This window comes from Populus alba, chromosome 10, assembly GCF_005239225.2.
Source record: "Populus alba chromosome 10, ASM523922v2, whole genome shotgun sequence".
Classification (NCBI taxonomy): domain Eukaryota; kingdom Viridiplantae; phylum Streptophyta; class Magnoliopsida; order Malpighiales; family Salicaceae; genus Populus; species Populus alba.
In genome coordinates this window covers 17472206-17497891 of record NC_133293.1, presented here as the reverse complement: position 1 = coordinate 17497891, position 25686 = coordinate 17472206, and the positions used below count along the sequence as shown (strand labels likewise).

General features: G+C 34.8%; 3 protein-coding genes and 1 pseudogene across 4 annotated transcripts; 2 read left to right on the top strand and 2 right to left on the bottom strand.

Annotated features, from left to right (window-relative positions):
- The first annotated feature begins 494 nt into the window (after positions 1 to 494).
- On the top strand, positions 495 to 3707 carry LOC118043192 (protein MID1-COMPLEMENTING ACTIVITY 1). 2 transcript variants are annotated; one of them, XM_035051068.2, is made up of 7 exons: positions 495 to 1147; positions 2084 to 2436; positions 2534 to 2640; positions 2851 to 2922; positions 3053 to 3159; positions 3267 to 3360; positions 3568 to 3707. In XM_035051068.2, the coding sequence occupies exons 1-7, from the start codon at positions 767 to 769 to the stop codon at positions 3618 to 3620; spliced, it is 1167 nt and encodes a 388-aa protein (XP_034906959.1). In that variant the 5' UTR covers positions 495 to 766; the 3' UTR covers positions 3621 to 3707. The 2 variants fall into 2 exon arrangements, 1 of the variants encoding a protein (XP_034906959.1); XR_004686601.2 differs by lacking the exon at positions 3568 to 3707 and having other exon boundaries at positions 2851 to 2997; positions 3129 to 3159.
- Positions 3708 to 4193: 486 nt separating this feature from the next.
- LOC118043191 (uncharacterized) lies at positions 4194 to 10341 on the bottom strand (annotated as a pseudogene).
- A 140-nt stretch (positions 10342 to 10481) lies between these two features.
- On the bottom strand, positions 10482 to 13139 carry LOC118043193 (ferritin-3, chloroplastic). Its single transcript, XM_035051069.2, has 8 exons — positions 12720 to 13139; positions 12327 to 12410; positions 12149 to 12209; positions 11937 to 12024; positions 11271 to 11332; positions 11011 to 11076; positions 10841 to 10904; positions 10482 to 10730 (listed from the first exon to the last, which is right to left on the bottom strand). Exons 1-8 carry the CDS (start codon positions 13034 to 13036, stop codon positions 10678 to 10680), a joined length of 795 nt encoding a protein of 264 aa, XP_034906960.1. The 5' UTR covers positions 13037 to 13139; the 3' UTR covers positions 10482 to 10677.
- A 3311-nt stretch (positions 13140 to 16450) lies between these two features.
- Positions 16451 to 25128, top strand: LOC118043194 (LOB domain-containing protein 12). Its single transcript, XM_035051071.2, has 3 exons — positions 16451 to 17048; positions 23519 to 24345; positions 24637 to 25128. Exons 2-3 carry the CDS (start codon positions 24190 to 24192, stop codon positions 24973 to 24975), a joined length of 495 nt encoding a protein of 164 aa, XP_034906962.1. The 5' UTR covers positions 16451 to 17048; positions 23519 to 24189; the 3' UTR covers positions 24976 to 25128.
- Positions 25129 to 25686: the final 558 nt, after the last annotated feature.

Below are 25686 nucleotides of genomic sequence, written 5' to 3'. Positions count from 1 at the left end.
TTTTTTTTAAAAATTTTTTTAAAAAAGTATTTTTAAAATGCAAAAACAAATAGAATTTTGTGAAATTCAATTAAAAAAATATGTAAAAATTCTTCACAAAAACTACATGTTAAGTTCAATTTTGAAGTAAGTCCCTCAATATAAAATACAATTTTAGTATATTAACAAATAATTAACTATATTTTTTACACCGCAAATATAAAAGTTAAAGCTACAAGAAAAAAGCTTGCTTGCTTAGATAAGAAGGAAATTGTTAGAGATGAAAAGGAACTGAAGAAAAGGATGGAATAGTTGATCTTTCACCGGCCGCCATATTCGGAGAGAAATTAAAGTGTGGTTGGGGTACTATTTGGGCCATCATTACACACATTACTCTTCATTATATATAAATAAATATTACATTATCTCGGGGATTATCCAAATAAATATTATCACTAGCATAATTGCATTCAACCTTCGCAGGTTAGGCCGGTCCTTCTTGTCATTAAGAAATTGGTGTAAGCTGTAAATACCAATATATTCTGAAAATAATCTGGTCTGTTAAAACAAATTACTATCCAACATGTTAGTTCATTTTCCATCCCTTCATTTTACGAAGGTTGTAAACTATGGCCTCTGTGTTAAATTTGAACTTTAGCAAAGCAAATAAAACCCAAAAAGTAGAAACACTTCCTTCAACACCTCGTTTAATGCTGAACTCCCCTTTACACTCTGTAGTGATCACTACTCTCTCCATTTTCTCTCTAAAGCTACAAAAATTATAAACATGGCAAATCTTGCACAGGTAGCAGGAGTAGACACATCAGGCCTTGCAAACATGATCATATCATCAGCAAGAAACGCCACCACGCACAAGAAAAACTGCGAGCAACTAGCAGAGCACGTGAAGATTATAAGCAACCTGCTAGAGAAGATAAAATCTACGGACCTGGTGAACTTGCCTGCTGCAAAAGAGCCATTGGATTGTCTAGAGGAAGCTTTGAGAAAGGCACTTGATTTGGTGGAGAGCTGCAAGGAAAAGAGCTATCTATACATGCTTGCTATGGGGTGGAGTGTCGTTTATCAGTTTAGACAAGTTCAGGATGAAATTGATAGGTATCTTAGGCTCGTGCCCTTGATTTCTCTGGTCCATGAGTTCAGGATGCAGGTAAAGTAAAAAAGATTATTTCCTTCTTCTTTTTTCAAGAGTTAATGGCACCTATTTAAATGAAACATTCAATCAAGTTTTTTTCCTCAGGTAGAAATCCAATCAAGTTGCTTTATACAAACATGAATCTTTTTGTTGATTTTTTTTTTAATGAATATCTCTTCTTGGATTCGAAAAGGGTGCAAAAATCCAAAAATTCTTTTCCCTTGAAAATTTTGCCCGAAAATTCGTTATTTTTTCTTCTTCATTTATTTTCTCTGGGCACTAGACACTAGGAGATAAGTGAAAGCAGGATGTTTGACTGTTTTTCTCTCCAGTTTCTGAAAAGACATGTTGACGAAGCAAGAACTGTTTGTTTATTAAAAACTGATCCTAAAGCATGCTTAATTTTGTTGAATTTAGGGGGGGCAAGAAAAAAAAATCCTGCGCTTTCTCTGGACGGTTAACCATAATCCGGGCCGTTAATAACAGGTTGGCCCTACGATGTTGGTGGACCCCTGAGATACGAACGCCTCTGATTCCATGAATACTCCTGTCTCCAGTGAATAGATTGGCAACAGGAGTGAAAATAATGTCGGTGTGATCGAGAGTAATGGTGCAGGAATTTCTTATTCATGACAAAGAAAGTAGTAATTTGAAAAATAATTAATTGACTTTTGAGCTCACTGCTTTCTCAGAACTAGCCAAGAAAGAGTACTAGTTGCTGCAAAATATATTAGCTTGGACTGCCTCCTTGTATAGTTCAGAACCAAAGCAATGCGAAAAGGCATTGATTCACCATATCATATAAATAGGAATGGATGATGTTTATGTTGCTATAGCAATGTTCACAAGCGACACTCTCGCTTGAGTTCGATAATGTTTTCCTTCTCATGAACCTGCCTTGTAGTAGTTCAAGTTCAAACAAGTTGGTCTTGAAATTATAGATATGTGCAGGATATAAAGGAAGGCTGGCAGGCAATTGAAGAGGATCACAGAGACTATACCCTCGATGAAGACGATGTAGAGGCTCAAAGTGTGATTTTAAAACCTGACCGTTCGAAGAAAGATGCAAACATGTTGGAGAAGTCTCTATCTCGCAGATATCCTGACTTGGGATTCCGGGAGGCTCTCCAAGAAGAAAAGGAGAAATTGCAGATTGAGCTGCAGAGATCAAGAACAAGCAAGGACCCAAATCAATGCCGAGTAATTGAACATCTAATTGAGGTAACAGAAAATGTCGTGAATGATGTTCCTGCAAAGAAGGTTACGAAACTTCTTGTTAATGAGCCAACTTATGTTGTATCAGGGTATGTGTCCAGACAGTTCTGGTGAAGCTTTTGTGTATGTGTAATAGTTTTGTGAAGTACCTTAAGGTATGTAATAATTGGGAATTTATGATTCTAGGTACATAACCAATGCAAGATCCAGCGATGGGGTCCTAAAGCCTGGAGATAAGTGCCAGTCTGAATGGCAGGTTGATCTTTTTGATTGTTGCAAGGAGCCATGTTTGAGTGAGTCCTCCCAATCCCTTTTCTTATGCATAGCCAACTATATAAATGCAGGGGTGACTCTTGTCCATGTTTGCTTATTGCTCTAGAAACTACTAATGTGCTTAGTTTTGTTACTTCGATTCAAATCTTGCATCCTGCAGCTATTTTAGTTCCATTGATTAGTTTGATTTCTATATATATTTACTTGTTTATTTGACTTTGTTACTGCAGGCTTGAAGACCTGCATTTATCCCTGTGGTGTATTTTCAAGGATAGCCAATGTGGTGTCGAAAGGAAAGACATGTAAGCTTAGCAAAAAAAAAAAAAAAAAACTATAGAGCCGTGATCTAGGCGATCTAGTTTAGTACTTAATAACAGGTTTGAGCGTAAATTATCTCTCTTAATATTTCTCTTCTTTAATTTTCTGCAAAAGCTCGCGAGCGTGCGATTAATGATCTAATGGCGTCCTCTATTTTTTGTGGATGTTGCTGCTACACCTGCTGCATCAGGAAAAAAATTCGGCATCTTTTCGACATTGAGGTTGGTTTTCTTCTTTATGGAGGAGGGCTTTGAAGCTCTTCAAAGATGTACATCCTTTTGGCTTGAGCTACGAAGGTAGAAGCAGCTGACAAATATACTACTTGCAGGGAGGCTCATGTGATGACTTCTTAACTCATTTCATGTGTTGCTGTTGTGCAATGGTTCAAGAATGGCGTGAGCTTGAAGTCAGAGGCTTTGAAGGTAGATCCACTGCAATTTATCCTCTAAACATGATTTGGGCCATCGGCTACCGGAACTGCCAGATTTTAAAAGCCCGATTTCAATACTTCTTGGCAGAATTGAAATTCTGTGTTTCAGATTTGAAACAAACATTTTTCTAAAAAGTTTGTGCAAGAAAAAAACTTAAACCGGAACAGGAAGTTTGATGATGAATTCAATTCCTTGCAGGTTGCCCGGAGAGAAAGATGATTCCTCCGCCTTACCAGTATATGATACCTTAAATCCTGAACAGCATGCTGCTCTCTACAAGTTCTATTTACTAGATACATGTAAATAAACACTTTAACAAAGGCATGGCGCTGGAACATTCTGCAGAGACAAATGTGTTGGAGCCATACTGTACCTTTAAGTTGACTTGAAAATGAGATACACGCCAAGTGAAACCTATTTCTAAATGAGCACAATACGGTACATGCAGCAAATGCCAAGGCTCTGCAAGAACATCTATCTATCTATCTAGAAGACCAGTGGAAGTGCCATTACGGCAGAAAGGGGATGGTATTTAAACTAAAGGCAAAATCCATCAGGTGATTTATGTGAAAATTACAAGATCATTAACCAGTAAGGTATACGAAAAAGCCGAGCTGTAAAAAAGCAGTGTCAGATCTGTCAGAAAAACTACTGGGTTAGAATTCAGAATCGAGCCAGTAAGTTCAATGCCGTGAGACAGTGACATTAAACCAAATTGAACTCTGCTAAAAGGAAGAGCTGGCCTTGGCTGAAAATCAACATACAGAGAGGAGCGACAAGAAGGAAAAAGTAGCATGCAAGAAATATTCTCTTTCTTTTCAATAACAAACTATAATCCATCCTTGGTGGACCGTGTATCATCATTCTGTAGAGATAGTAGACAACGAAACAGTTGTGATAACTTACTGCTTGCAGGTTTCTGCTCTGGTTCTTCCAGCTTTGCAGTGCACACACTATCATAGTCATGCTTCAGATGAGGAGCCACTATTTTTTCCTGGAGAAAGAAAAAGGAAACTAGAATCAGTATAGGAGAATCGATCATGTAAATTAACGCCAAAGAGTTGATAATACCAGTACCTTAAACTCTTCAAAAGGGCAAAAATCGGAACCATTACAACCCTATCAACAAAACAAAAAGAAGTCAATTTTTGAAAATTTTATAAAGGTTCATACCAAGAAAGCACAAAAACAAGTGAACTAGCAAGATATACCGTCATTGGAATGGGTTGTTCATTGTGGAGCACTTGGACAAAGTACTTGCTTGCAGAGTTTGCCGGGCAGCTGTGCAGGACCAGCATGTTGTTACCAGCAAAAGGTGCCACAGTGCTGCCCCGCCAATTTCTACTCTGAGGAGGTTTTGGAGGGAGCTCCAAAGGTTCTTCCCTTTGTATTTTCTGGAACTCTGAAGTTGGTAAAAATAACTAGGGATTCAGGATATAGCACACAGAGACGAACATATAAACTATCTTTCATGGAGGTATTGCATCTTTAGCCAAGTCGATAGCCATATAAAAGAGTCATAAAACAGCTGCATTCATGCAGAGGAACAAATGCTGAAGAAGGAGTCTAAGAATGAAACCAACTCACCAGATCCTTCAAGAAAAAGTCCAAGGAGGCATGTAAATGGGACCACGGTCTCTGCATGTGCAAACCGTAGCCTTGCCTTCTCATAACTTCCAGGAGGATGCTTTTCTAATAGAATGAAAGCCCAATAAGAAGACGAAGTGTATGAGTCTTACTAGATCAGGAAAAGGTTCTTCAATATCATTTAACGATTATGCATGTATATCTTCTTCTTCTTTTGGTGATTTACGAGGAACTGGGGTATCTGCAGGACATTGGGCCAACACAACAAATCCTCCACCACCCAGGATTAGCGTGGCTGATCCTAATTTGCATCGGTGGTCCAAGCCATCTTAACTCGGTGTTGATGGTTGCTAAACTCAATGCTGAGCCTTAGCCAGCTAGTTTTAGATTTGTGCCAAATGCTAACCTCATTATAGCCAATCTAGAAATAAAGATTAAAAAAAAAAAAATCACCAGGTTCCTCCTTCTCCACAACTTACTAACGCATATGAAAGTTCAAATATTCTTTGTTCATCAATGAGACAATAATGTCCCTTAATGAAAGGGATGCAGTTCATCGAAGGCATAAAACAAGCATACAGTCTCTAACATTTGACAACTTGACTTACCTTCATTTGCTTTAATGGCTTGCTCCATGGAATGGACAACATCTTCAAGCAATGGCACTCCCATTCGATAATTTATTGAATTACCATAACCCTTCAATATAAACAGCTCCAAATCATCTGCCCACTCCAGCAAAGCAACCTAAGTATGTGCTTAGGTAAGCTGATCAATATCAATAAATCACAAAAGAGAGAATACTTTTTTAATTTGCATTAATGAATTATCATTGCAGACTTTCTGTATAAAAACACTCGTATCATATCATTGCAAATGCACATTTTCTTAAGTTAATCAACCATGTATTTAACTTTCTTGTTAATCCAAACATAAGCATTTTATTTTGTCATTGCTTTTAGCCCATGAACCCGGAAAAAAAAAAAAAAAACAAAGATGAAAGTATTCAAGTGATCAAAATAGACAGACTTCCACAAAAGTGAACAGGGAATAATTATTAAGGAGGACTGAAATTTCCTATAAAGATCAAGTTGGAAAATTGTGATCAGCAGACTGATTTATCATCAGCATTAGCCTATGGAGAAACAGAAATAAAACCTAAAATCACACAGCATCAGCATTCAAATTACCTCGGAAGGGCTGAAAAGACCACAAGCTTGATCAGTTATATCCAGGACAGATGCTTCCTGACAAATTGAAAATCCAAGGGCACATTGCATTGTAAGTATGTAAATTAAATATACAAAAATAGATAAAATCAGGAATCATAACGGAAAGAAATTTGTAGCATAATGAACAGTCATGGAGACAGGGTTGTCACCTGTTTACACAGAGACCACAACGTAGCAGTATCCTGTCTAGTGAATTTGAGCCCATAGCGGCTCACTAGTGCAGACGTGATTTCATCTAGTACAGGTTCTTTTAGCTTATCAACAGCAGGCTCCTGCGTCTTCTTAAAATCCTGGATGCATATATGTGATATGAGAGGAAATTGACTGCCTCATAACAAATCTGGGCAGAGAACATGAGCTAACATGCAAATCCACAACTTTTATGCTTCCACTAACTTCAATAAATTTCAAGTCTTGCACCTAGTATTCAAATCTACAAGCCCCATCTAAAAACCGTTTACAAAGAAAGTCATTCTTTTAAATTAATTAAGCTATCATGGTATTGGGCAGGTAAAAAGGGAAGACAGAGTAAATAACCACACAAATTGTATATTGATTTACAATGTACAAGCTGTAAGGTTTGAATCCAGATGTAAGACTTCAACATAAAAAAGTAAAACTGGATAGTACCTTATAGTTTCCACAACAATCATGAAACCTCAGTATAATGTCGCTTGCAGGGATTTCACTTGTAACAGCAAAAGCTCGATGTTGTGCAGGTCCCAGACCTCCCTTCTCACTTAAAAGCCCCATGCCAAATGCCACGGCACTAGCTGATGCGCGAGGAACCTAGCACATTGGAGAGAAAAAAAGAAGAAAGTGAAATCTACCGAAAGAAAATAGTTAAAGACTACGAGAACAGCACAGGTATAAAGTGCGAATTGATTCGGTGAGACATTTTCATTGTAGAGCATTTAGAACAGAGCTCACCTGCGTAGCCTTTATAGGATAAACATCTGGGTGGTATTCCTCATCAAATAATTCTGAAAATCTCTCTCTAATCCTGATTCCAAGATTGTACAATTCTTCTTCTCCTTTCCTGATCAATTCTCCACCTTTCAATTTCCCTCTCCAAGAATATTTCCATCCCTGCAACCACGACGGAACTTTCTCCAAAGACAAGTTCTGTTCTTCAGCTTCTCTTATAAGTTCCCCCAGGGCCCCAAGTGAGAAGCCAACTTGTCTAACTCTCTCATCCGTTTTTTGTTAGGAGAACGAGTTCCATGTCTTGCCTAGGAAGTAACAAGGGAAAAAAGTGAAATTCAATTTGGCTTTATATGGTAAAAAACATGGTAATAACTTTTATCAGAGCAACAAATCACTTCAGGCAGTAGAAGAAATCAGCATACAAACCCAGCAAATTAAAATGCTGAATCAGACAAGAAGCCTCCAAAGTAAATTTAAAACATAAAATATCCAAGCAAAGGATCATTCCATCATAAAAATAGTACTAAAAAATAAATAAAGTAACTCCTGATATGATCCCTTAAAAAATAAGGAAAAAGTCATGTTGGTTTAAGCAAATTCTGCAAGTGATGCCCACCCTGGGAATGCATGGCTCATTCCAACAGTTTCATTTAATAACCAAATTACTCTAAATGATAACTTGCATGCTTAAGTTCTACGAATTTCTATAACTCAGAAACTACAAGCAGTTCTTTTCCCTGACTTTGGTCAAAACGATATATTTGATGTCGTAGAAAGTCCCTGATTCCAGGGGCACAATAACATTCTGTTGACAGCAGAAAGTTTCTATTCGTAAAGAAAACGATGCTTCAAGTAATTCCACGAGCGTCGATGCTTTTTTTAAAAACCCTGAGTCTGAGTCCGGCAAGAATCAACTACAGGGACAGATGAGAAATTCAAATTCCTCCATGACAACAAGTGCAAAACCATGCCCTAAAACTAGAAATTGATTCATACTAAAAAATTAAACCCAAACATCTTTCGTGATCAGTCAACTCAGCTACTTGCCAAAATCTTGGATCTTAATCTAGTTTTATAGAAAACTTGCTACATTAACAGGTAAATCAAATTTAAGCACAACATTTTAGTATTATACGCAGAAAAGACTCGAGCTGCTGTATTTGCTTTTAAATCGCGCTTCCATAGCGATGACCCGGGCTTTCAATAGTCAAAACATTAAACATGAACAGGAAGAAAACACCAATGTAAAAATTTGCAACAGAGAAGATTACCACAAGGTTTACATGGATAGGAGTGCATCCATTAGGAATATTATTGGCAGCTACAGCCGAAGCGTTAGCGATATCCTTCGCTACATCGTACCTGCACACAATTTATCAATCAATTAAATAATTACACATAGCTAACTACAAGTTTGCTTGTTTTCGAGCATTAATCTCGTTATTCGACAGACAAAATCAATTGGATTGCCTAGAAAGTAAAGGATGGGATAAAAAATGGTAGAAAAAAGAGAGAGACCTCGTTACAGTGCAGAGGTGGCGCCGGACATCGAAACCTTGATCAGCATTTAATTGCGACGATATCGATAACAACAGAAGCTTCAAAATAGCAAACATTGCTTGCTTCTATTGTTTTTCTCTCCTCTTTCTGTCTCTAGAGTGGCAAAGGGAGAATGTACGATTGGATATTCTATGTACGGAAATATGAAGCAGATGTCTCCACGGTTTCCAGGGCGAGAAAGAAAGAGCTCAGGCGCATACTGGAATAAGTCGCTTGACTTTTTGCTGTCATATAACTGACCCAGTGGAAGGTAACACGTGGTTTTTCTTTGACCGTTCTACTCTTTTCAATATCGATTAGATCCTTCTATGCTATGGTGTCATGAACGTGGTCCTGAGTTAACAGGTGGTCAACAAAATTGATTCAACAAGTTATCCAGACATGTTTGTTTATAATTAATATAACGAAAAATTGAATTAAAATATTGAGTTCTTCTTGTAAAATATTGTTGGATTAAAATATTATTTTTAGGGCCACAAATTGGATTAAAGAAACAAGAAGTGCTCCCTTTGGTATTATTCTCAATTGTTTTTTACGTGCTGTTCTAACAGGAACGACTTCATCAGATTAGTTTAATGATTCATTCTTGTAATCCCCATCACTTAGAACAGCACGTAAGAAACAGTAAGGAAAACTAAAGTGGTTCTTGAACACTTCGTTGGAGGGTAAAAGTGTGTTAGTTGGATAAAATCTCCTCAGAGATCTCTGCTCAATTTAGGTAAGCCCTTCGCACCTTGAAGCAGTTTCGGTAACCGTTCCTTCCTCTCCAGTTGTGCCAAAAAAATGTTTGGAAGTGTTATTTGTATTTAAAAATTTAATCCCTGTTTATTTATTTCTCGAACCATTTAATTTAATATATGATAATTCTCTGCACGCAATCCACAGTTGAAAAATGGGAAAACTTGACGTTTTCTGTTACTTCGGCAAAAAAAAACATTTATCTATAAGGTGAACATAGTCAAAATTAAGAAATTAACTTTTAGAATCCCCGAACCCTAATCAATCAAAGTCAGTTCGCAGCTATGACTGGTCTAGACTTGTTTCCACGCAAACATCATCGATGCAAAGTTTAGTTCACTGGGCTTTCATGGATTCTCGTTTCATCATTGGATATCTGAAGATAAACGCGGTTTAATAGAAAACAATTAAAGTTTGGGGGCTCAATCGGACACGGTTAACCTCTTCTTTATCCCGTGGGGACGGTTGCTTAATAGAAAACAACCTTACCCACTAATTGACAGCGCTAAAGAAGATCAACGGTTGATTTTAGAAAACAACCTTGCCCCCTAATTGACAGTGATAGAAGATCCTGTCCGTATTCATGAGAACTTATCGGCAAATTGAAGGGCCAGTTGTCATGCAGCGAAAAAGACCACCGCCCAAACAACAGCGGCTGGGCTTTCCATCCTTTTCAGCGGCTGAAGAGACAAATCGAGAATACTGGAGAATCATATCATGGTCCAGGTATACGGGACCGCCAGGAATTTGAATCATCAGACCATGAGTACAGCGGCTGGTGGTCCAGTACCCTTTCCCTCGTCACCTGTTTTTCATTTTTCGCTGTGGTTGCCATTGCAGAACAAGTAACAATAAAATTAAGAGTGAAGGGGACTACACACCGGCTTCCTTGCCTCAATATCCTGAGTTCTTAGCGTGTATGTTTATCACCCCCGCGATATCTTATATTCTTATTAAGTTTGCAAGATGTTCAGTGAACCATAGAATTAATCGTTGTACGTACAAGCTGGCCTAAACACTCACGTATATAAAAAAAAAAAAAAAAAGGAATGAAAGGGGACAACCATATATTTTTAACTACCTTCAAGCTTTTTAAACGATGGCTAAACTCATGTTCAATCCTGGACAACAAAGCATACTTGCTAACCAACCACACCCCAAAAATCCCTTGGCAAAAACTAGAATGATTAACACAAAAAGAAAGGCACAGAACGCCCTCCTAAATGGTACTTCAAGCAAGGTAGAAATCAAGATGGCTTCATGATTACGCAACTACTTCTTCCTCATGGAGGAGCATCTGGTCGAAGTGCCACACTCCTGATAATTTCAAAGAAAGAACAACAGTTAAGAGGATGAGCAAATGCGCAGAGCAAACTCATAAATAAATAAAGGGAAGTGAGAACTTTGCACAAGGTAGAGATCTTTACCATGTCCTTTACCCACTCTTCGCAGCTGAGCAACATATTCTGAGATCTTTTTGATAGCATCCACCTACAAAGTTAGCAATTTGAAAGGTCAAAATCAAAATTCAGCAGACCTGCCATAACTGGGAAAAATAAATGCTGGTGGAAGTACCAACATGAAAAACTGTACGTACCTGCTCAGCTAAAAACTCACTTTCAACGAAATCTGTCAACTGCACGTCTTTGTTCTTCTCGGCCACCTGTTGAACAAAACTTAATTCAATTTCTACGTACTTGGCAAACAAAACTAGAAAGACCTGAAAGATTTTGTTATCCAAAAGGCTATGCAACTTGCAGCATGGCCCCATTTCGTCAGTCACTGCTGAGTGCAAACAGAAATTTAACATGCAATGAAGTACATTAAATCCGAAATTGAGGGATAGAAATGTCTTACACTATGCAAGTTCAGGAGCTTTTCATTCGTTAGTTTTTCCAAAGACAAGGCAAGCTCCATTGCTGAACCAAGAAAAACAACCACAATCATAACTTAACAAAGCAGACACCAATGCAATGCAGCACGAAGTATTGTCATTTGCTGGTAAGTTCTTGTAAACTATGGATGCATACAAATTCTTTCAAGTTCAACACAAATCACAAGCATAAGAACACAATGAAGATTTGTATTTGAGAAGCCGCTTGTGAAGTTTAACTTCTGATTCTTAACAGAAGCCCATGTAGTTTCAACACTGAAGATTTCCATTCACCTCGAATTCACAAAGTATACCCTGTGCCACGACAGCTACGTATTAAAAAAAAAGAAAAGAAAAAGGAGAAGGATAACCATGCCCTGATTGAGAAACTCAGAATACACCTGGTTAAATCAATCACAGTCCAATACCTCAACAGCATGAATTTGCATGATCAGTTTAGTATATAAGGACACGGTCAATCAACTAATTTCTCCCCTGAATTTATGTCAGGGCTAAAGCAGAGAAAAACATTAAAAAGCACCGGCCGAGGACATTTTTCACATCACACAACAGCTTCAATAAATAAATACAAAAAACTTCATTTTGCTTAACTCCTCATTGTCAAGATACAAACGCCCATCAAAACTCACCATACAGTGCATCTCCCTTCTCCGCATGATCAAACTCAGAGAGGGGCATCAAAATAGACTGCAGCTTCACTTTTCCACCCCGTTTATTCTATGAGATTAAACAACAATGACCGAGGATTCAATTACATTATGAACATAATAAAGAACTCCTAACGCTAAATTGAAAAGGAAAAAAACAATAAATAACTATATCAATTTATGAATTTAATCACCTGGTATTCCATCAATTTCTCAGCATGCTCTCTTTCTTCGATACTAGATTCCTTGAAAAACCTATTAGAAAAAAAAAGTCATGAATCAGCTTTAACAACATATAACAAAAGAGAGAGCTAACAACATAAAACAAAAGAGAGAGCTTATAAAAAACAGAGAATTTCCACGGGAATTTACTTGGCAAGGCCCTTGAGTGCCACATTATCTCTATCGAAGTAGGCAAACATCGCATGGTACACATACGAGACATTGTACTCCACACTGCCATTCCAAAAACGACATAATTTATGATTAGAAAACAGATTACTAAAGCGATATACTTCACCAAGAAAACTCAAACGAAACATAGATGAACACAAAGAACCACGAAACATAGATCTAACCAACGCAAGATCAGAATTAAACATCATATAAAAAGAACATGTCAAAAGAAAAGTAAATATAGAATCTTTAATCCAGTTCCAGTATAAAGAAATCATTTTCTATATCAATTAAAGCAAGTCAATCATTTCTTGACGATAAAAGAATGGTCACTCAACAAGAAGCTGAAAAAAAAAAAAGAAATCTCACTTGATCTGTTCATTGATGGCGGCTTCACTATCGTCGGTAAATTTCTGCCTGGCAAGAGAAACTTGTGGCACATTAGGCACGAGATTCAGTTCTTTCTTAACCTCCTCAAAAGGCTCAAAGACGACACCAGTTAAAGGTCTATTATTAGCCCCCTTTGAGGCACAAACAACGAATCCAGACCCAGTTTTTGAGCGAAGAAATGAAGAAGAAACAGAAAGATTTTTGTTAGACAGAGAAGAAACAGATGGAAACAGGGAACCCAGATTATCCCCTGTTGCGTTCAATAGAGAAAAGGCTGGTGCTGCCTTAAGTAACATGATTTTTTTTTTTACTGAGCAAAGATGAAATGACGGGTATTGAAATTTCTAATGAAGAGGAAGAAGAATTAAAAAGAGATTGGTGTGGCGTGTGTTGTGTGTGGTGAGGGAGAGGGCATATAATGTAGAGGAGGAGAGGTATTGACCTTTGGATTGAGGGACAGGTGGACGGTGAAGAGAGGAAGGCGGAGTGGAGCGCGTGTCAGGCTTGTGGCACGAACTGGAAAGGAGTATGGTAGTCACACGTGAGTTCATTTAAAAGGAGAATCTGGAATATATCGTCCCAAAAAGTAAGGTGTAAGCTTGTAGTTGTCATAAAAGTGAAGAGTTGATGAATTCACTCAAGGAATATTATCGTTCCCAATGTTGGGTTTTGTCAAGAGCGTTACTGTGCTCCGTATAGCTACCATTTACGAGTTGCCTCACATGGAGCTTGGTAGATGAAGACTTGAAATACTAGAGTGAATTTCAGTTTGTAATTGTTAGGCCTTCTGTGTATATTTTCTGTCTATTATTGTATTTTATAAGTGCTTTTTAAAAAAATTAATTTTTTTTATTTACTTTAAATTAATATTTTTAAATCATTTTAATGCACTAATATTAAAAATAATTTTTAAGAAAATAAAATAAATATTATTTTGATATATTTTCAAATAAAAATCAACCACAATTATATTTCTAAATACACTAGAAAGGGAAAGCAGGGATAATGGTTAGATTTGGTTGAATATCAATTGGGGGAGGTCTACATGCATTAGTATTTAGGGTGTGTTTGAAAATATGGTTGTGATTATTTTTTTAAAGTGATTATTCGCTAAAAAAATATATCAAAATAAGATTTTTTATTTTTTAATTTTTTTTATATTAACACATCAAAACAATTCAAAAACACTAAAAAAATATTAATTTCAAACAAAAATATAATTTTAAATTTTTTTAGAACACAGATTGAATCTTGTTCCCAAACTATTTAAATAGTGTGAAAATGAAGTAGTTTTTAAAAATTTTATTTTTTTATTTTAAATTATTTTTTTTATTATTTTTATATTTTTTAAAATTAAAAAATATTTTCTAAACCGTATACCTAAACATGCTTTTAATCACTTGCTGAAATTGGAGATTTCATTTCTAGAATTGCGGCAAGTTTTTTTTTTTTTGAATAATAAACCGGGGATTGCTAGAAGCCAAATGTGAGAAGGGACAAAAAAACGAACAAATTTATTATCAAGAAAAAAAAAACCCTCCCGTCGAGGGCCCAAATTCTAGAAATAAAATCTTCAATTGATTAAATGCTAATATTCTAATAATAAAATCTTCTATTGATTAAATGCCATTATAACCCCTGTAATAAGTGTCCAGCCAATATTTAATCAGTACACCAATTTTTTTCTCTCTCCATGCAATAGACCTAGCTATTATAATCTCAAGTCCCTCCTCACAATTGACACCTCTCGTACTTAAAATTTGTTTTTAAACGTGTTTGAAATAATGCTTTTTTTTAAAAAAAAATATTTTAAATTAAGTTTTTATAATTTTTTACTATTTTCATATGCTTATATAAAAAATATTTATTTTAATATATATATATATATATATATATTTTTTTTTTTTAAAAAAAATTACTTTAAAAATTAACCACCTTCTCCACTTTTTTTTTTTTTTAAGGATGGACTCTTGTCTGCTTATAGCAATTAGAACTTTGATAACGAGTTTTACTTATGGGATTAGGGCAAGATCCTTTTCTCCTTGTCTTGATAATAAGGTTTTTTTTTTTTTTTTTAAAGAAGATCTGAGCTGTAGTCAAGGGAGAAAATCATTCTCCCAACTGCTAGACTCGTCTCTCTTTATATATATATATATATATATATATATATAACTGTTTTGTTCCGTGAAAAGAACAAGCTGATATCAGCAAATGGGAGAGATCTCATTTAAAATGTTGAATGATTTTGCCTTGATAATTGATACCGTTTATGTTATTGACTGTGAAAATTAAAACTTACCCAAATTCATATCTTTGCAGGTAGAAGATCGTCAAGCAGATAATTCATACATTCAAGTGGATAATTGGCATGTCAAGCAGAGAAGATTATTGCTGCAAGGAAAGATATTGCTACTCTTCTTCTTCAGAAGAGAGCGAAAAACTTTACACAGTTCCTTAAACGTCGACCGAGCATGATTCCGTTGAAGAAAATTGTTGCAACTTTTCACACTTGCCTCCTTTTACCCAGGTGATAAGGATGAGGGGAAAATAACGTCAACTTTGGGATTGATTAAAGGAGGATTGCAGTGGGACCACTTTTATGGATTCTTTATGGCGCTGTCACTCTCATTCAAGACAAAAATCCTTCAAGTCTTTATAGGCTTTGATCTCCCTAGTCATCATAAAATATGCCTGGCTTCTGGAAGGTAGCACCCATTAACTGTGTCGGAAGAGAATCCACTTGCTTAAATTAAATATTTCTATCATGCTAAGTACTTCAAAATCCGCAATGGATCGATCTGGAATCTTTTTATTTTTATTTATCCGGACTGATGATGATTTAGATAATTATAAAAAACTAGTAGGCATAACCTTTTATCACAGCATGACGAGTGGTTGGATGGATCATTTTTTCATAAAGATAAATAGGGGCAGGCAGGGGCCGACGCTGCAAGTAAATTGTTTTTACAGCTCTTCCCTTGATAATTTATATGATTTTAATTAAAATAATATAACAACTCAAATTTTATTATTTTTTTTAATTTTATTTTTTGGCTCCACCATGAGATAAAGGTCAAGTAAATCTTAAATCATAATATTTGAAATTTTTTTCGAGCTTGATAAATAAGTTTGAATTTAAACGTACTGTGTATTTATATCTCCTAAAAAAAACTAATTAAAAAATCAATATTTAGAAGAAGGCAAGAATCAGCAATAAAAGGTTATCGTAAGCTGATCAATGATCAATCGTCAAACCTCCATTACTGTGAAGAAAAAAAATGATAATTAATTATTTTTTTTAAAAAAAATAAGGTCGCGATAAGAATAACTCTTTTTATAACAATAACTATCCTCTTTACTAATTTAAAATATAAAGAAGTCAAATCATATGAAATGATCATTATTTTTTTAAGTTGCGTGAAAAAAAAAATCAATAATTATTAGAAATATCTTGACATAAAAAAAATAAACAATGAAAAAAAAAACTTAAAAAAAATAAATCAAGCATGCGTGGCCCTGGTGGGTGGCATCAGACCCACTCACCTAGGATGGACGCAAGTGGTTTGGAATTTGTTTTTTTTTTTCTTAAAATACACTGATGATGTCTTTGTTGCAACTTACAATGATAATTTTACCGTGAGAAAATTAATGGGATCAATTTCAACGCTATTTTCACTTGAAACATCACACACGTTTGGAACATCGTAGAAATTCCAAAAGACAGCACCCTCTTCTCTCTCTTGCCTTGTATCCCTTTACATTAGGATCTTGTTGCAGCAAAGATAAAGTTTAAGGACTCTTATGCATGACCTGGATTTTCAAGGACCAAAGTGCATAAATATCTAAAATTTCCAAAATATCTTCTTCTTTTTTCACTACAGCTAAGCATGGTAAAATCACCACCTCCTTTTTTTTTTTTTTTTGTTAATAAAAGTAGTTGCTTCAACTTATTGTAAGAAAACGCCATAGGGGCATAGTCACTTGATTTTTACTCAGAATTCAAGCTGGGCAAGGTTTTACAAACCACTAGAGAGAGTAGAAGAGACGTGACCACTACCCAGTTCCTGACACCTGATACGTGCTTCGGTCAAACGAACTGCTGTCTGCTGGAACCAACACCGAGCTGGTCCGAGAAATGGAACCTCGAGGAGATCCAGACCAATAGCCTGCAGCTGTTAGAAGGGAAGTGAACTTGAATGGTGAATCCAGGCCCAAGATCGAAAGGCTTGGAATGGGTCACGACTGGTTACTGGTGTAGGATGCTAATTGCTAAACAATCTTGCAACTCCGCCATGGATACCGATAAAAGTGAGCTTTTTTTCTTTTCTTATTCTTTATTCTCTTGCCATTTAAATTACCCTAAGAGCAAAAGCCCGAAACTAGAGCTGAGATTTTCGAGCTTTCCTAGTCGACATACTTTGAAAAAGAAGAATTTTTTAATTTTGTAAAGGATTACTTATTATTGAGCTTGAAGATATCTTATTATCATAAAGGAGACCAAAGCAGTCCTGTTAGTGCCCAATCCAGTCTGTCATAGTAATATTACTCACGTGCTTAACTATTAATTGTGGTTTGTATGGCCTCGATGTATGTAAGAAACTATACATGTAGCAAAAATAATAATTTTTTTTTATTGAAAATATATTAAAATAATATTATTTTTAGATTTTTTATTTTTAATATATTAAAACCATAAAAAATAGTTAACAGAAATCAATTTAATAATTTTCAGACAAAAAATAATTTAAATAACATTTTAAAAATATATTTAACCACGAAAACAAAACACTCTCCAACCCCGGCAAATATACTCTAGACCTGTGTACTACGAGCAGCACCCACTGTATTGTGGAAGAGTATTTAAAGCCCGTTTAAAAAAGAGTCTAAAATATTAAAGACGGTGTAATTCCCATATCACACCGAAGTCTCTAATCTCATGGAACAATAAAATTAGCCTTTATTGTGCCTGGCCATCTTTAATTATAATTAAAATTTCAGCGTATCAGCTCAAACATCGTGAATCCAACAATTCACCAGTAATACGCGGCTACGCGCTGTCTTTTAATAAAAAAATAATTTTATGTTTTAGTTAGCTAAATTAACTATGAAACTCATCGTACTGATTTTTATTTTTCTATAATAGATAAATTTTATTTTATAAATAAATCAGTATAATAATTCCTCTATAAACAAAAAAAAATTATATTCCACTTATATTTATCTCCCTCTACAAGGTAAAAGCAAGTTAAGTTCACAGTATTTCCGTTTAATGTCGTAGGATGAAAATATTTTTTTATTTTTAACTAGAAAATATATATCCCGTGGAGAAGCGTGGATGAGTGAGTTAATCTTTCAATCAATCAATTTTATGAACATGACGAAAAACCAAAACTTCAATTTCATAATATTCTATAAAATCAACCCAGGACTTCTCGTAGTTTTATATACTATTGAATTGTTTATCTTTAAATTCTAGTGTTTAATTTGTTTCTACCGTTCATAAACATTTTGAAAACTGATACTACTCCGATCGTAATAAAAAAGTAAGATTGCTACTCTAGACGTAATAAAATTAAAAATGAGCAATAAAAATATTTTTAAATTAATTTATTTATTAACCGAGATTAATTTTTTATTTGATTTGCTTCCTTTCCATGTTAATCTAGTTTAAATAGACTTGATTTTTTTTAAAAATAAAGTCTCTAAAATGTTACTTTGATGTTTAAGAAATAAAAGCAATCTCTTAAAATTAATAACCCCACAGTATCACTGCAAAGTGAGATTACCAATCGGGCATATAGTTTTAAGCTTGATATGATTAACTGAGAATGACATGAAGTGATTTTTAAAAAAAAATATAAAAATATAAGAATTTGGTGATCTGATTGAATCGATCAAAAATTAAATTATATAAAATAATATTATTTTATTTTATAAAAAAACAATTAAAAATCAACTCAAAATAACCCAATTAAAATCCAATAACCTCATCAAAACCTGTGATATAGGTGTTAAGTCGGTCTAGTCTCTCGCGGAGTTACAGGGCGCTACGATGCAGTCTCCAGTCCCTAGCCCAGCACAAAATTTTGCCGGCCTCAGGCCTCACAGCCAGCAGGCCACCTCTTTCTTACCCATAAAAAATGAGCTTCTCTTCATAGCACTACGAGGCCCGTTTTTCTGGGTCTTCTGCAATGAATACATGTGCTCCGAACCAGCGCTGCCGACGTGTCCTCAACTGAATTCTTACCATCCTTGTGCGATGGACGATTAACACTCGCAACCTGTTACTGACAAAACTAAACAAAAAAAAGTTGAACTTTTCAAATCATACATTGTTAATTGGCTGATCTTACCATCCTTTTATATTTTGAAAATTGCACGTCAAACCCTCTAAATATGATCAAATATCCAAAAAATCACTCGTTAAAATTAAAGGCAAAACAAAATCAAAACAAGAGTATGATCATGGTCTTCGATTTAATTTTTCATTTAAACGAAGGTATTATGATTTTTTTTGGCATTTAATTTGATTACAAAGACTAACTTCGTTTGACTACTTTTGATTTTGTATGAAATATTTAAATGTAACTTCAAAACACGTAACGCATGTAAAACATAAGTTTTTAATATAAAAGCGTTCTTATATATATAAACAAATCATACAAAATTGTGTATGTATTAAATAAATTATATAATTTTTTCACACAAACTAATCCGGTGATCGATTAATTTCTTTATGCTCAATCAATTATTTAATAATTGCAACACACAAAATCCATCATTCATCGGCTTGTTCTTAAGCATATCACTTTTCCCAACACAATAAGATATATAGAAAGTGTAAGCCTACGTAAAATTAATACAAGCTTCAAAAAGATTTGTTGTCCGTGTGCTCTCATGACATGTATTAGAACAAAGAGGTATATATTTTTTATAGTTTTATCTTCGTGGTTGTTAATATAATAATTATTGAAGATTTATATGGTTATTAATTTTAAAATCTATAACATTAATCAAGATATACATAAAATAATCTGAATACCAATATTAATAATAAAACAAAAGCCAATGATCTTATTTTTTACCATTTATATATCCCTGAATTAAACTTTCGGCTAAGGTCATTTAGTTGATTACCTAGTTCTAAATAGGAGCATCTAGCTCTAAATCTGAGCTTCTAGCAGGTCTTGTATAGCTCCTATATCATGCACCGATAATTATAGATAAATATTGGTACTGTAAATGTAAACGATTTTATAGAACTTGAAAAATTAATTTCAATGCTCACAGCAGCATCTGCACAATTTAGAAAATTAATTTTAAAGTACACCGTTGATATGGTGGCACGAGACCTAAGCCTAAGGTAACACAGGAGGGTTTCTTACACAATATATATATAGTTGCCAAGAGACAAAATTAAGTTATCTTACAATGACACATCCACCGGCTAGCATTGAGATTATCAATGTTTTTCTTAGGAGGAGATTACCAATGTTGATTAAAAAAACAATGAACATTTAATTACAAACAGTACATTTCATGATACAAAACCATGCATCTCGAGAATGAATCTTTCATTAGCACGACGCTAGCTCATTTAATGCTTGCGTTGGAGGTCTCATGTTTTTTCCTTTCAAGATGGTGAAGATGTCTGTTTTTCCTCGTAATTTATTTGTCTCAAACTTTTAAAAATCAGAGAAATCCAAACAAGGTTATCACTCCCACATTACCATGGTCTTACTCTCATCTAGCTCCCCTAGTGCATAGGGTGCACGAAAAGAATATGTAAATAGAGGTTCTTTATCTGGGCACTCAGTTTCACTGTTCTTGGGCACTTCCCAGTTACAGGCTTGAGAATTTGACCTAGTTTAAAATAGGACTCCTAGCATGGTTAAACAAGAGGATATATATATATAGAGCACCAAATTATCAGGTGAAATAGTCAGGTTACATTGCCCCTTGACAGAGTGCTACCATCTTTTAATTATGTGTGTACCGTGTTCTATTTTGCGAAATCAGTCTGAGACCCAAAGGTGAAGCAGACCTTGTTTTGCCTGTGTCATTAATTAGGGTGCCCACTGTTATAATTATACTTCTAAATTGGGAGTCGATTTCTTGTCTGTATTTTATGCAGACTTTATTAAATTATGTAGAAGAGACCAACTTACAATGAAAGAAGCGCTGTTTTATTTTGGAAGACAAGAAAAGAAGCTTGGAATCATGTGAGGGACAATAAATGCAAGAGTTGGGTGGGTAATAGGAGGAGTTAGGGTTCCACAACACCAATACAAGTTTCAATATTAATCTCCCTCGAACTGGGTCTCATCACAGTATTAAGAAAACTAGTGTGGAATCATGTCAGGTCTCATTAAATTCTTGGGGGGTGTGTGTATGGGGGGGTGTTTTCTTTGATTTCATTAATTATCATCCTTATTAAAATATAGATATGAATTCTGCCTAGGTCAGAAAGTTTAATCATATCCAGCTAATCAGCTTGGATGCTTTATAAACCTGTGAGCAGTCCACAGCTCAGGCTCAATGCTATAAAAATTGCTAGATAGTATCATGGCCAGCGTAATTAACAAAAGCTAAACAATAAATTGAAAACAGTGTTTATTGAAATAATATTTTTTTTTTTTTTTAAAAAAACTTAAAACTAGTTATCAGAATATTAAAGTCTTTTTACAAGGTCTATAATTATTAACAAATTAATTAAGAATATATATATATATTTTTATCATTTTATAAGTAAAGTAAAATGACCAAGATATAATTAAAAGCAAAACTATTAAAACCTGTAACTATTAGGTTATGTGATGAGCAATTTAATATTTGACTAAATATAAAATATAATTAAAAACAAAAAGTATAGTGAAATGACCAAAATACCCTTAAAAAAAAAAAAAATAATAAAAATGATGTTAAAGGATTTTTTCATCTTTCACAAATTTTTTTTTTTTTTTTATCATGTCAGATTAAGAGCAATTTGATCTTTAACTAAATATATATAAAAAAAAACATAAAAGCTAGATGTGCTTGGGAGGCACTAGCACCTCTTGATAGCTAAAATTCTCTTTTTACTGTGTCATTGGAAGTACAACTATGTTTTCTTCTATCTAGGACAACACATGTGCTTCTTGGTGGCGTAGTTTGTTGACGATGATACTTTTTTTTTTTTATTTCGTATCTCCTCCCTTTTAAATTCATGCTAGCTATGCAAAATTTTATAATTCTCCCCTAATTTATGAAGATTTCCACCTTGATCCATATTCATTTGATTTCTAATTTTTGTTGTTGATTATTTTGTAAAACTTTGATTTATTTTTAATTTCATCCTTCAATTCCAAAATGAGCAAGTGCTTTTTTGCAATTTGATATATTATTCTTTTGATTATTTTTTTGGCCTTTTGTTAAATTGACTTTTCTTTTAAAGATTACATCTTAAAATTTTATTTGAATTTCTTATTTCAATTTTGATTCTCATTCTTTGGATTTATTGGATTCTTTTATTAAATTGATATTTCTTTTCACTTTTACCCTTCAATAAAAAATAAATTTATTTAGTGTTTAAATTTTGATACTCATCCTTTTAATTTCTATTTTTTTTTTAATTCTTTTGTATAATTAAAATTCTTTTTTTTTTATTTCATACTTCAACATTTGATTAATTGAAATTAGATTTCATGATTTTTCTAGATATAGTCTAATAAATTGGGTCATGTGTTTGAAAAGTTAATGTGAGTTCACTTTTGTTTTTTTTTTTTTTTAAATTGAGTTTTGTGAGTTTTTATATATTTTTTTTCATTGAGTTATCCTAATCTTATAATTTTGAGTAGTGAGTTTGGTGGGATAACCCAGGTGGCTCGGCCCTGATTACCAAGTTACATATTTGTCACGTTAACTCGAATTGATTTTTTTAGTGTTTTTTTCATCTATTTTTTTTTTCATTTTTCATTTCTTATTTTAATCTATTTATTATCATTGCTTATGTTCTTATCATTTTATTAAAATAACATCAATTCATTTGATTTTATCGTATCTATACCCTAAATCGCGAGTTTGTTTTCCTTCTTTAAAATGCATTTGCTACATGTCTAAGCACGATTTTTTTATGAAAAACAATTGGACCTAACAGGGTCCACAGCTGGTAACAGGCTAAATCATCACCTGGATGGCTGAATTATGTGACCGTACAGTTTTTTCCATGTGGGGAGAACTCGGCTAGCTAAGCAGCACACCTTAACATTACAGCTAACACTGGGCAGCACATGCATTAATCAATTTTCCTGTGACTGTATAGGGAGAGTGAATTTAATGGGTCTAACTGTATGGCTGTTTTTGTCAAGCTAAAGCATGAGTCTGTCCAAACAAGCATTCTGCAGAGCTTCCTCTCCTCTCTCGTGTTCTTGGCTAGGGTTTCACATATCAAGACAAGTACAAGATTGGAGATGAGCAAAATCTGCTTCTATACATGTTAGAACATGGTTCTTGCAAAAGACACAATCTTAATTGAATTGCCCAGAAGGGTTCACATTCAAAGCACAATCCGTGTGGGAGGAATAGTCGATTATGATTATTGGACAACGTGGAAACCTTAAACCTTGCATTCCACAATTTCGACGTCGTCAGCGATCATCTGGAACCGCTGGTTCCATACCATTTTCCTCGTGTAATAGCCATAGGCACACTTGTAATGATTACCCAGAACGGATTCCTGTGAACGTAGAGTTTTAGTTGGATCGACACGTACATGATTTAGGATTTTGTTTCATGTGTAGGGTTGCCTGTCGTTTGTTGTGATATGAGCGATTTCCATTTTAAACTGCGGAATTGATCATTGCTGTCTTCTAGCTAATGGCCGGTGGTCTATCTACACAAGAAGCACAGGGGTAAACATCTACCACTTAACCAAGATATATGATCATACATACCTAGCTAATTGATTTTTTTTTTCTTTTAAGAAAAAACTCATTCTAAAAAAATAAGACTGCCTAAATTGATTTACGGTTCATGTCCTCAGAGCTGGGGAGAAGTATCGAGAGGTTAGTACCTGAGCTTTTACCCTCCTCAAACTAATCATAGAATAATCATTTGATATTACTAAAATACCCCAAGGAACAGTCTGAAATGGCTCATCAATTGATCACAGAAAACGTAAAATAATATGCATATAAGAACTTTTTGCAAAAAGAAAAAAAGAAAAAGAAAGTGCAAGTACTGTCTTGTCTGATATAAGACTTCATCGCAATTAATTAGAACCAGTACCAAAGTCCAATTTTTTAATCATTGATGTCCCTAAACAGTTTGTGAATCCGATCTGTTCTAAGCCGTTATAAATATACCACTCCGGCCTCATTCTCTCCCAAGATTTCTAGTCATCTACTCCTAGGTTTGCCTCCTCTTTTCCCTCTACTTCACAGCTCACAGACCTAGTTTTTTCACAAACAAAATGGGTGGAAATTCACCATGTGCTTCCTGCAAGTTACTTAGACGCCGATGCGCTAAGGACTGCATTTTCTCTCCTTACTTCCCTTCTGATGACCCCCACAAGTTTGCCATTGTCCACAAAGTCTTTGGTGCTAGCAATGTCAGCAAAATGTTACAGGTCTGTCATTCTCTCTCTCTTTTTTTGAAGTTCTAATCATAGGTACATATGTGGTTTTCTTTACCCAACCAGGATATTATATATGTACGTATACATATCATATGTGTGCTGGAATGAGAGTGGTTTTCTTTTGGTAGGGAAAATGAAAGATGCTAATAAAGATAGCTTGGTTGTGCTGTGGCCGACCAATTGGTCCAGAAAAGAAAGTTCCCTCTGATAATGATTTTGAGATGCATGTACATGATTATCTTTATTAAATAGACATTAACCTTTTCTTTTTTGGCTAAGTAGGAGCTACCAGTTCATCAGAGAGCGGATGCAGTGAGCAGTTTGGTGTATGAAGCGAATGCGAGAGTGAGAGACCCAGTTTACGGATGTGTTGGAGCCATATCCTACCTGCAAAACCAGGTTTCCCAGCTACAAATGCAGCTTGCAGTGGCTCAAGCAGAGATATTATGCATCCAGATGCAACATGAACCTGTGATTCCAACCTCACAGATGGGCCCAGATGATGACAAGTCATTTCATCTCCAAAATAGCCTCTCTCAGTACCTGAATTATGGCTCCTCAAGCAATGCAATTCATGATTCTCTCAAGAAAGAGAGCATTTTCGGAGACATGATTTCTTAATTAGTAGAACTTGATGCTAGCTTTAATCCCTTATTGCTCACTTTATGTTCACAGAGTAATATAACTGGAGAGAGGAAGGGTTGTCCTTACTTGATGTTAGTTAAAGAATACGCTTTATAAATAAATAACACTGCAACCAACAGATCAGTGGTATAGTTTGTCTTAAAACAATGGTGACTTGACGAGGTCAACTCTTGCATGTGACCGGTGAAGTAGTGACGAAAACCTGTATACATAGGTCATCATCAATCTAACAAGATAGTATTTGTATAATTAACAATGACCTGTCAAAAACAAGGACGACTTTTAACAAGTTATGGCCCGTTGAATTAGTGGAATCTTTGGAGAGAGTTAAATAATTGTTTTAGGCTTCTGTATGTTTGAATGAGGTGGCTGCTTCGGCTTTGAACAGTGAAACCTATAGCAAGCCCAAGACTTTTACTAGGCGTTGCATTTAGCAGTAGCTGCTCTCTGCACAACAAGAACTGTGATGTTTTTTCGCAGCTAAAATTAAATACCTGTGAAATTAATTAAGCGGTAATCCCATATGAGGGAAACATGGATTATGCATTTTACCCTTCATTCTCTGTTTTTATTGGCCTTTTTTTTAATGTTTTGTTCAGCAGAAAAGCACAATTAATATGCTTCCGTTTGAATTTCCTATGGCGCTTTAAATATATATATTCCTACTGTTAATTAGTTGCAGGGCAC